Source organism: Melitaea cinxia, chromosome 27 (genome assembly GCF_905220565.1).
Source record: "Melitaea cinxia chromosome 27, ilMelCinx1.1, whole genome shotgun sequence".
Taxonomy (NCBI): Eukaryota; Metazoa; Arthropoda; class Insecta; order Lepidoptera; family Nymphalidae; genus Melitaea; species Melitaea cinxia.
In genome coordinates, this window is record NC_059420.1 from 199,473 (window position 1) to 212,706 (window position 13,234).

General features: G+C 36.2%; 1 protein-coding gene across 1 annotated transcript in view; it reads right to left on the minus strand.

Moving 5' to 3' along the window:
* Positions 1–12,823, minus strand: part of LOC123667188 (E3 ubiquitin-protein ligase Arkadia-like) — a 104,200-nt gene extending 91,377 nt beyond the window's left edge. Inside the window, exon 1 of the mRNA XM_045601154.1 lies at positions 12,519–12,823. Coding sequence (XP_045457110.1) covers positions 12,519–12,613 — 95 coding nt within the window. The 5' untranslated portion in view covers positions 12,614–12,823. The remainder of the gene's footprint in view (positions 1–12,518) is intronic.
* Between the last annotated feature and the right edge of the window lie 411 nt (positions 12,824–13,234).

Genomic DNA, 13,234 nt, shown 5'->3' on the forward strand with positions numbered 1-13,234 from the left:
CGTTTTTTTAACCGACTTCCAAAAAAGGAGGAGGTTCTCAATTCGACTGTATTTTTTTTTTTTTTTTTTTTTTATGTATGTTACATCAGAACTTTTGCCCGCGTGGACCGATTTCGACAAATTTTGTTTTAATCGAAAGGTGGTGTGTGCCAATTGGTCCCATTTAAATTTATTTGAGATCTAACAACTACTTTTCGAGTTATATCTAATAATGTGTTTTTACTTGACGCTTTTTTCGTCGACCTACGTTGTATTATTCCGCATAACTTTCTACTGGATGTACCGATTTTGATAATTCTTTTTTTGTTGGAAAGGGGATATCGCTAGTTTGGTACCGTGATAAGGAAACTAGGATCTGATGATGGGATCCCAGAGGAATCGAGGGAAACTCTCGAAAATCCCTAATAACTTTTTACTGGGTGTACCGATTTTGATAATTTTTAATTTAATCGAAAGCTGATGTTTATCATGTGGTCACATATAAATTTCATCGAGATCTGATAACTATTTTTTGAGTAATCTTTAATAACGCGTAGTTGCTTGACTATTTTTTCGTCGATCTACGTTGTATTACATGTCGATGTAATTGAAGTCGGTTTTTTTTTCGTTTGCGAGCAAACACAATTATAACAACCGCTCTGGTGTAACAGTGTCGCCTAAACACCAACGGTTCGGGACTTCAATTCCCGCTCGCGATGGATATTTAGTATTTGTACAAATATTTCTTACCGGTTTGGATTTTTGTCTCAAAGAGCTCGTTAAGTCGTCGGTCCCAATTGTTATCATAAATACGTAATAGCACTCGTTACTCATAGTAAGGAACACATCCGCCAACTTGCATTGGAGCAGTGTAGTGGATTAAGCTCTGATCCTTCTCCTACATGGGGAAAGAAACCTATGCCTAGCAGTCGTATATTACAGACTATCATTTGAATTTGACTATAAAAAGGGTCTACTAGCCAGCAATCTCCCCATGTGCTACAGTCTCTTAGGAAAAAGGTAATTTAAATATTTAATACAATACAGAGTATTTTTTATTTATTTATACTTTATTTATTTTTTTCGTTTATTGCCTCTAATCTTAATATTTCGGTTATAAAAAAGTCTAAAACTTGTTAATAAGTAATCATATATAAGTAATATGAAAAGTTAACAATCTAATAACTCAGGCAGGCCACAGCAGAAAATATCCTGCTCCAAATGAGCTGCAGCAGAAATGCCGCGACCTTACAGAAGATCACAGCTAAATAATACTGGTTTCAAGCAGTGTTGTGTTCCTGTGGTGAGTAAATAGCCAGAACTGCTGGAAAGAGTCGCATTTAAGCCGGCAACGCGTCTATAGGCTACGGTAGTGATCGCTTACCATCAGGTGAGCTGTACGCTCGTTTGCCGACCTAGTTGTATACAATTTTTGTTTTGTATGTATTTGGTGTTAGGATATAGTTCTCATTTACAATCAATGTACTAATTGTTTAACGTTTATCGTATAACAAATATTCTACTCATTAATAAATTTAAATATATGTTTGTAGCGTCCTTGATTGACTCTACAACTTTTCACTTGCTAATAGGAAATAAACCCGAATCACAATTAATTAAAATAAATTAATTTATTGATCTCTTGATTATGATCAAATGACCCGGTGTGCGAGCACGCGCGATCGCCTTGATAGATCGAAACGTACTGAATAATTATTATATTTAATAACCAATTTATTTAATAAATTCGCTAATTCGCAAATAGGTTAATGAGCGACTTGCTTCGTACAATGTTGGTATATATGAATGTCATGTACAAGAATTAGCTCCTTGCTAAAAAATACCTGTGACTATGACTATTTTAGAAGAGGATTTTAGTAATAATTGTTCAGTTCATACCTACGTCTCATTGTTATCATTACATTTCGTAACTTCTTCGTATTTAAATTAAATTATTTAAAAGTGAAGACGCCGCGTTGGCGCAGCGGTTACAGCCATGGATTATACCTGTTGCGCTAGCGGTTGCGGGTTCGATCCCCGCACATGACAAACATTTGTATTGGCCATACAGGTGTTTGCCGTGGTCTGGGTGTTTGTGCAGTCCTTGTGGGTCTCCCCACCGTGCCTCGGAGAGCACGTTAAGCCGTCAGTCCCGGTTGTTATCATGTACACCTGATAGCGATCGTTACTCACAGTAGGGAATATATCCGCCAACCCGCATTGGAGCAGCGTGGTGGATTAAGCTCTGATCCTTCTCCTACATGGGGAAAGAGGCCTATGCCCAGTAGTGGGATATTACAGGCTGAAAACGTAAAAGTGAAGTCTTTCAATTAACAAGCCCAACAATATATAATATTCATAGCCACGTTAAGTTAATAGTCGTAGTCGTATACCTCACATCCTCTCTTTTTACTCAGCATGATAAGTACAGGGGTTTTTTTTCGTGAAAACTATTCAACTTAAAAGGAAGGAAGATACCACACGTTATTACTACAAAGGTACCACCTACGTAACACCGCCTGGCTCACCGCACACCGCACACCACCTGTGGGACGCAGGTGGTCAACCCCTACAGACTATAAATTGATACTTTTACCCACATAGACGCTTTTTGCGGTTACTTACATCCTTTATCAATATTAAAAATAAAAGTCGTGTGCTTTAGACCACACGACTGAAGTAAAACTAACGAAACGTAACTCTCTCTTTCTATATTCATTATTTCAGCCTATCACACCACTGCCGGACACTGCTGGACACAGACCTCCACAAGTTCACACCAAAAATAGCGCGAACTCATGTGTTTTGCCCATAGTCACCACGCTGGCAGGCGGGCTGGCTTTGTCGCACCGAAGACGCTGCTGCCCATCTTCGGCCTGTGTATTTCAAAGCCAGCAGTTGGATGGTTATCCCGCCATCGGTCGGCTTTATTAGTTCCAAGGTGGTAGTGGAACTGTGTTATCCCTTAGTCGCCTCTTACGACACCCACGGGAAGAGAGGGGGTGGCTCTTTCTATATTCACTAACTTACAATTATATTGTATAACAACTTATATTTTATATATTTGTACTTGAACATTAAGTCGAATATATTATGTACCTAATTACCTGGTGATAATGTCGACAATACTGATGTCCTGTAAAACTCGAATGAGTTCATGTGGCGTCTTATTATTAGTAATTGTATTTTATATTCTTACATGCATCTTAATAAAGTTAATAAATAAAATAAAATAAATATCTCCCTGTCAAGTGCACCTCGCCCGTTCTTAACTTTTGTATCTCGTCACGCATTCACCAGCTTATTCCACAAGTCAAGCGTGTGTTGTAGTTATTATAAGGCGATAATAAATATGACATAGTCTGTAACCTACCTCGGTAAATGGACTATCCAACACAAAAAGGACTTTTCAGCTTTATAACATAACAATACTTTATTGCACACTAATACAGAAATAATACATATCAGATTGATTGTAACAAAATATCATAAGGTACAAAAGGCCATAATAGTATAGATAGATAGTTTAGTAAGGAATATAATTCTTAACTGTACTGTGTGGCTACGGTACTAAAGAATATAGCCACCCCCTCTCTTCCCGTGGGTGTCGTAAGAGGCGACTAAGGGATAACACAGTTCCGCTACCACCTTGGAACTTAAAAAGCCGACCGGTGGCGGGATAACCATCTAACTGCTAGTTTTGAAATACACAGGCCGAAGATGGGCATCAGCGTCTTCGGTGCGACAAAGCCAGCCCTGCGGTCACCAACCCGCCTGCCCAGCGTGGTGACTATGGGCAAAACACATGAGTTCACGTTATCATATATTATATATTATAAAATCTTTGTTGTTTCAGAACAACACATTGTATAATTTTCCGGTTCCAATTTTAAGTAGTCAACTAATGTCTTATATATGTATAGCTATCTGGCGTCATAAAAAATTAGCAATATAAATGCAAAACTCGCGAATCGCAGCAAAAAGCGATGAGAACGAAAATAGACTAGATCTCGTCGAGTGTTTAATTAAAAGAATACAATAAAAAAAGAGGTGTCACTGAACCCGCGAGGTGTCTGCGCCTGGCGACACCTGGCCGACGACACACGGGCACACACACACACAGGAAACTCTACAAGCGTACGGGCAGCCCTTATCCTTTAAGTAACTAACTTTATTATGACTTCCATCGAGGGATCACCTAACCATAATTTTTAATTTTTTTATGATTTTTTGAACACCGAAGGGGTTAAGCGTGTTGAACGAGTTTGTGGAGGAGTCTGAGAGGTGAAAGATTAGCCCCCCAATAAGCTGGTTTACTCTGTAGAAACTGAACGCAAAGTAGTAAAAAAAATGAGTTTAAAAAACCGACACATATAAAATTTCCACTCATTGGTTGCACACATATAGATACTCAAATCAAGGCAATTTTTTTTTCTTTTTTTTTAATATTAGTCCACAATACCGACCACAATAGTTTAATATAGATATACTAGCTGACCCCGCAAACGTTGTTTTGCCATATATTTTATTAACCCCTCCAATCCCCCCCCCTATAACTTAGGGTAATGAAAAATAGATGTTGTTCGATTCTCAGACCTACCCGATATGCACATAAAATTTCATGAAAATCGGTCAAGCCATTTCGGAGGAGTTTTACTACAAACACCGCGAAACGAGAATTTTATATATTAGATAAAGTAAGTACACAGTGTACTGTGTGGCTACGAATAAAAAAGAATATAGCCACCCCCTCTCTTCCCGTGGGCGTCGTAAGAGGCGACTAAGGGATAACACAGTTCCGCTACCACCTTGGAACTTAAAAAGCCGGCCGACGCGATGACGGGATAACCATCTAACTGCTGGCTTTGAAATACACAGGCCGAACACGGGCAGCAGCGTCTTCGGTGCGACAAAGCCAGTACTGCGGTCACCAACCCGCCTGCCCAGCGTGATGATTATGGTAATGGTAAAACACATGAGTTCACGTTATTTTTGGCGTAAACTTGTGGAGGCCTATGTCCAGCAGTGGACTGTATAGGCTGTAATGATGATGATGAAAGTACAAAGTGTAAAGTATGTATGTACAATTGAGTCTACCAGATGTGGACATAAAATGCATAACAAAAAAAAAAACAATTTAATTCCAATCAATACAATGCTTTTGACTTTATGATCGACAAAGATACAAAAAATACGGAAACGATTGCGCTTAAACTTCGTATGTAAATAAGTAATAATCTTGAATTAAACGTAGGGTAGGTAGGTGTATCTTATTCCTAAATTTACACGGACACTATAGGCAACAACAAGACGAAAAACTGACAATTCCAGCACCAGCATCATTTAACGAAGTAGAACCACGAGGGATATCTCGCTTTCCTATAACACACTATTTGCTTGTTTTAGAATTCGTCGAAAACCATTTTAATAGTTCTGAAGATGTGCCAGAACAAAACGTTGAACAAGTTTTATGATTTCAAAATAAACTGCAACCATCACGGAATGCCTCCACGTACCTACACGTCTGTGCACTGTCTATATTAATAAATACATGATGTTAATACTAGGTTTGGGTAGTATACAAAATCAGTCACTCAACATACTAAAAAGGACTATCCTCGGTGATTCTCCTACAGATACAATCAGGAATGATGGATAATCATCCACAAGAGAATGAAAGTGACCGAGATAGCCCGTAGAATCAGCAAGTTGAAGTGGCTGATTACGTGAGTCGCCAGACCGACGGCCGCTGGAGGTGAGGTGTCCTGGAGTAGAGACCGCGTGTTGGCAAACACACGAGAGACGCCCCCGGAACGATGGACTGACGATATAAGATGATGATGTCAGAGGCTAACTGAGGATTGGAGATAACTGGGTTTAGAGCGAGCTTGGGGAAGGGTACGCTCAGCAGTAGATTTCCATAGGTTTGATGTGTCATGATAACTTGTTCTGGGTTGCTGCCTGTCTGAGTCTAAACTATTGGAGCTTGACTCATTAAGCTCGGCACGTAGGATTACTTTTACACCGTACACTGTTTTATTTTTAGAATATCACAATAAAGAGAATAAAACATGATTTAAAATTTTGAAAGATAGTTCGTTATTTTTCCGTAAAGCGGTGGATTAATTTGAATCTAAAATAACAAAAATTATTTATAGACAAGTATACAAGTATCTCAGAATTTCTGACTTTCTTCAAATCGTGAATTTCTAATGAAAAATTTATATGATTGTTGTTATTTTCTTAATTGACTAAAGGAATGTGAGTTTGATGAAGACAATAGAGTTTAACGAGATTCTATCACAAGACATACGATTCCATAAAACTAGGAGAGTAGCAGGCGAACGAGTTCATGTGTAAAATGAAAATATCGCCGATTTAAAAAAAGAAAAAAGCAGCGAAGGTGGTGACTCAGGTAACGTTTTTTCCGAGTGTACCGAGTCCGCGCGCGCGCAGGTAACAACCTTTGGGTTCAACGCCCCGTCCTAAATATAGTGGCACGCGGATGTGCGAGGACCGAGCCACGGCCCTACTCGGTGATTTTCTTGAGCGAATTAATTGGATTATATTGGGACGCTGCGTACTCTCCACATGTCACATACTAGCTAAATCGCACGGCTTTGCACTGCTAGTGTATTACACTGGAGTTGCAGCCACGTGTTGTAACCGAGGGTAGACAAATATTCTTGTATTTTGCTCTGGCAATGCGAAGATGCCTTTTAACCGACTCCAAAAAAAGAGGAGGTTACTCAATTCAACCGTATATATATACATATATATATATATATATATATTTTCCGTTTTTTTTTTGGAAAAGTCTTATTTGGTAAACAAACCCCTGTCAATCGTAATTCACGTTTTTTCCGCATTTATCACTCACTTTCACAGCACATTAACTTACGGACACTTGTAAAACTCCATTTACTGTTTATTTCACTAAAAACAAATATCAATTTATCATTTTAAGCACATAAAAATTATTAAAATACGGATTTCGAGCGTACAGATAATTAATATTTTCGAAAACGACATTTTAATATCTTTTTTGTGACGCAAATAGGGATGTGGTCATAATATTTTTAGAGGTGAATGAGTATAAGAGAATGAACGGTATGAGCGATAAAATGGGCCGTGTTTTTTACTTATATTTTAAATTTTCACGAATCATAATTTGATAGTAAGTTATAAAACAATGTAAAGCGATTTGTTAATATGTTTTAGATATTGTTTTTTTATTTATTTATGTTGAGCGTAAGAAATGCTGACAAAATATAATAAATGTCAATTTTTTATAGTAAATTGTTTATTGTAAAGGTTTTATTTTATATTATGAATATTTCTGAATATCAATTTCACTCTGAACATTTTTAACGCTATTCCATCTATACATATAATAAAATGGTAGGAAAGTCAAAACTGAACATTGAATATTTTTTATAAGAATACTTGGGGTGTGATCTACAATCGATACCGAAGCCAAAAATATAGTTTTTAGAATTTTTGTCTGTTTGTCTGTATGTATGTCCGGGATAAACTCAAAAAGTACCGCATGGATTTACTTCAAATTTGGCACGAATATTATTAAGAAGTCGGGTCAGCATATAGGCTACAAATTATCATGCTATCACCTACGGGAAACGAGCAGTGAACCTTTATTTCCTCAACGCATTCTGTAACAACGTGTAATCTAACGACGCATATTTGAATGTTGTTATTATGTTGATAAACATGCTATAAGCTAGCTTCACAGTATATAAATCACGCAATATAAATAACTTAGGCCGATAAACATAATTAAATGAATATAAGTAGTATAAAGACAATTTCAAAGCAGCGCCATCTATGAGATTTTTCTGTAGATATGAAATGTAAAGAAGAAACGGGTAAAGTAGTTATTTTAAAAGGTATAATCGTAAGCATTTTTTGGTGCTGTATAGCATTCACGCAGACGACGTCGCGGGCAGCAGCTCGTATAATATAAAAGCACATAGCAGTGGCATAAAAGTTTATTGTAGTTCACAGGAAAATTTTGTGGGACTTTAGTATGAGAAAAATTGTGAATTTTAATTTGTTGTTTATTTTTTGACGTCTTTTTTACCGACCATTTTACATAAACGAAAAATAAATTTGTTGCCTTTTAAGCTCGATGCTGGATTAATATTTTTTTTTTTTTTTCGTAATTCTGTACCTCTACTAATTCTTAGAAAAATATTCAATATATTATTAGGTTTTGAAACAATTTTAGCAATATGTTAGCGTTAAATATTTGAACATGAAATTTATTTTACTTTCGTCTATGGCTTATTAATATTGTTCATTCATTTGCTCTTTATGTCACTTTACTATACTTACAATATTACTTTATTGTCTGTGGTCGGAAGTACGCCATATTTGTTTACTATTTAGGACTCTTCCAAAAAAATAGAATATATATATATATATATAAATCGTAGTGACGACTAGTGCGTTTGTTAACTTTTTTCGTCTACTTACGTTGTATTACTTGTCGATGTAATTAAAATCGGTTGTTTTCAAAAGTATCATCCCGCAAAATCGAAGTCTACGATTTTTGGTGACCTATTTGTCTCGAGATTCCAAGATCTTGAAATGCCGTAAATAAAAAAAAATTACTGGAATCGAATTAATTGTGAATATTGACATAAACTAAGCGCGAGTTGAAATTGAACAGGAAAAGTTCGTAATAGTTTATTGTATTTATTATTGCATAATATTTTGTAATACTAATGAAACATTTCATTTTATATGGGAAGCCATACTCATACAATTTAAAGTACCTACTAGTCATCATAGCAACAATGCATGAATTTTCAGGCGTTACAGTTTATTTGAATCAGGTAAAGGATTCGGGAGTCCAAAACGGCGACTTTCCAAAATTAATCATCAATTTGTTTTAAAATAATGTTCACTTACAAACCATTCCTTTGTGGAATACAGCATCACGGCCAGTATCAATATAGATACAATTTTGACGTCAGTACCATACAATTTGTGACAAAAAATTTCCAGTTCGAAATATGGAGCAACCCGGCTGGGAAAGTTCCTCGACCTTACAGAAGATCACAGCTAAATAATACTGTTTTCAAGCAGTATTGTGTTCCTGTTGGTGAGTAAGGTGACCGGAGCTCCTGGGGGGATTGGGGATTGGGTCAGCAACGCACTTGCGATGCTTCTGGTGTTGCAGGTGTCTATAAGCTACGGTAATCGCTTACCATAAACAAAAAAAAAAATACTGTTATTGTATTGTAGTTAAAACAGCATTGACAACAAAAGTTGCCGTCCCCATGTAGGAGAAGGGTCAAAGCTTAATCCACCACGCTGCTCCAATGCGGGTCGGCGGATATATTCCCTACTATGAGTAACGATCGCTATCGGGTGTACATGATAACAACCGGGACCTACGGCTCAATGTGCTCTCCGAGGCACGGTGGGGAGACCTACAAAGACCACATTGCTTACAAATAAATACTTTTAACATACACTAATCCTTCCAACGGTGGGCTGTTACAAGCTAAAACGTGATTGATACACTAAAGGTCATCTGCTCCTAAGGTAAGGGACTTGCCTTTATTTTAGGTAACAGACAACTGAATAGTAGTAGTGAAGGTTCTTTTATAATTTATATAGAGGTGTTTGACATGTTCATTGTCAACCCAAAAATTTAAGTTTTCAGTGTGTGCCCCCCCCCACACTTTTTTTCAATAATTTACTCATATGCACATCAAATATTGTTTCTATGTTTATAATCGCTCAATCTTTGCTTTAGAGTTTAGATGTGGAAAACACACCCCTGCAGTAATCAAACAGTAAAAAGAAGAGACGTAAATACAGCAAGTAGTTGTCAAATTGAAGATCACAGCTAACGTGCGATGTCACATAATTGACAATGAACTTGTTAATGCAGTTGATAGAGAGACTAAACATTTACCATTTAATTAGCACAAAATTCAACGACCAAAATTAGGTACCCTTAATACACCAAAACATTAACATTTTAAAGTCATATCACAAAACAGATTTACATAACGGAGCTCCACATTTGAATGAGTCAAATAATAAAGCCGCGGAAGAGTTGCTCAATTTGAAATTTTAATTTTTTCCTCATGATAATAGCCTCTCACTCCATCCACTATTACACATTTTATTTTTATGTAATCAGTTCAACAGCTACACGCCTAAGCTACTGTTTCGGGTGATAATTACTATAAAATTTGAAATTACAAACTGACCCTGTAAACTTCACAGGTCATATTAACTTTTTAGTTTTATCTGTATGTGATCAGCCGTTTGCTATGATCAGATTTGTAGCACAATTCATATCCTGAATGCAGTGTCACGCCTTGCCACAAGTATTTTAAATAGAAGCCAATATTTTTCCAGAATACTAAGATTTTTTTTTAGTTTTCCTTGTTGTAACAATTATAGACAAAAAAAATTAGGTGACCATAGTGTAATTCTTTACTCTTATAACAATTATTAAATTTAATACAGTAACTTAGTACATGTGTACACATATGTACATGTGTACACATATGTACATGTGTACACATATGTATTGTGTACACATATTCTTATTTATATAGTAAGATTATTTTATATGACTAAATAATTTATTTTTAGAGAGATATTTTATATATTTAAGTAAAAGATTTTTTTTTTATTATCAGACCCCTCTACATACACATACTCAAATCTGTTGAAAATCATATTTTTGTGGACACGTGTATAAGATGATGTTTGATTCAGAAATTAAAGAGATTTTAGGATAGGTTTTTTTTTAATTATTTATTTTCCTTTTTTTTAGTTTCTTTTTTATTTAAATAATATTAAATGCATACAAAAAAGTTTCCACTAATTAGGTACAATAGTTTTACATAATCGACAAAATTACATGCAAAACATAATTCATATTTTTTTTTAATTAATTACACAGTTTTTTTAAATTATAAAATAATAATTAAAAAAAAATTTATTTATGTTTTTAGTCAGACAAATTACGTAATCGGTTCAATTCATTAAAACAGTTTAACATCATGTGGTTGATTAAGTAATTTTTTAGGGTCAAGAGAACTGATAGCAAGCCCGGAGAAAGATCTCACTCTGCTCAAAGCAACGTAAGCCTGACCTTTAGCAAATAGGTGACTGCTTAAGTCAACAACTATTAGTTTTAATATAATGAAGTTATTATTAAAATTATTTGTTTGTATTTGGTATTATGTATTTGTTATTGATTTTATTAATGTAATTGTAAATTGGTGTGACATTTATTAATTTTTATTTGTAATTTTAATTGTATGTTTTTTTTAACCATTGTATTTTATTAGAAAGGCTACAATCCGAAGTTGATCGTCGCCTAGGAGGCGAGTTTGGCATGGCATAGGCATGGGAAAGAGCAAAATCCACATTTTTTAAACTTTAATATTGTATTTCTTTATTAGTATTACGGTAATAATAATCATGATATACATTTTTAAAATCCTTGTATTGTGCCCTTCAATTTGATACCCATATTGGAGTATTCAAGAAAAAAAATTTTTTTTTCATTAACTACAATGGCTTCGCGCAGCCGCCATGTTTGATTTTTTTTAATGCCACCTATCTAAGAACACATGGGCAGCTAAGACGAACCTAACGATACCTCAATTATGTAAATCCGTTCAGTGGTTCTGGAAATATGAGGTAGTAAAGAATATTACATACAAACATACATACATACAAGATACGCGCGAAAAACATAACCCTTCCTTGGCAGTCGGGTAAAAATATATTATCTTTCCTCTATAATTTGAACAGTTAACAAGAGGAAGGGTTTTTATTTTTAACACTATTTTATTTTATTTCATAAAGCATGCAAAATCATTGTCAGTAACATTTTAAATCATTGATTTAAATTTTAAAGGCACAACATGTTTACATTCATTTGTTTTTTATCATTACAAAGTAGAAATGTTACGAAGTAATCATTACGAGTGTTTGAGAGATACAAATGAGATTGCTTACAAGAACTCTTTCAGACAAATAAGGATTTTACGACAATTATATAGTTTTTGACATACCTAACTAGAATTGAATAGAAATTTTGATTATTTAACTATCAAATAATGATTATATTATATTGGACTGGACACATTAAGAATATTTAGTATTTATTAGGCATTGATAACAGTGCACAGTTACATATATGTATGTTTCCTATACACGTTGATGAATATGGGAATATTTGCACGTCATTTCTTGCAAGAGGCTACGAAGCAAACACAAAACACGAACATGACTTGTAAACATGTATACAGTTGTGCTATTTGCCAGCTCTCGAGATAGGAGGTAGGCATGAAAGATAAAACACGTCCGCGGGCGTCCATGGTGAGACATGCCATCACGTGTATCAGCGTTCAGTATGCGACGGTTCGACTTGATAACAGCGACTGAGTCAGAAAATAACTATAACGAAGCAGCTTCTAAGTCACGTTCGCTCACGTCATTTAAGAAAAATGTGAAAAAATTTCGTTACGACCACGAACCTGTAGTTTTGTTCGTAATCCCAGTAGTCCTTGTAGCGCGGGTGCCAGCGCGGGCCCCCGCGCGAGTAGGGCCGTCTCGAGCCCCCCTGGCTCATACTTGCTGCGCCATACCACACCGTATCGATCCGCGCCGCTGCGGGCCGTATCGCCCGCTTCCTTGCACCTCGAACGCACCACAAAACCACAAAATCACTGCACTGCGTCACTGTCACTCCGCGATATACTCTTTAAAATGTGATTCAGGGACTCCGGATGGAGCCCTGCACTATTGTTTTGGAGACGACTGCAACGACGCGAAGCTCGCGCGGACTGAGCGCGACGCAAGCGCGCCAACGTCACGGAAGGAGGAAGCGCGCCCTAGCGGAACCTTTACGTCTCGATTTCAAAAACGACCGCCAAACCGAGGTGAATTTCAAATGAGAATTATTTTATGATTACTCAAAACTCGCTATGAGTAATTAGTGGGCTATAAAACAATATCTCCCGGGAAACTAAAGAGCGATGGCAAACAGAAAATGGCAAATTTAAATCTCGTGTCGTTCCGAGTATTGATTTTATATTAGACACATGTACAATCTCATTTATTTTTCACGATTCGACACGGATTAGCTTAAGGTGACCGAGCGTAAAAGGCAGGGCGTGTTATCGCGCACTTCAGATGTTCACATAATTAATGTGAATCAGCGATTATCTCGTTGCGGTGTTACGCACTACCG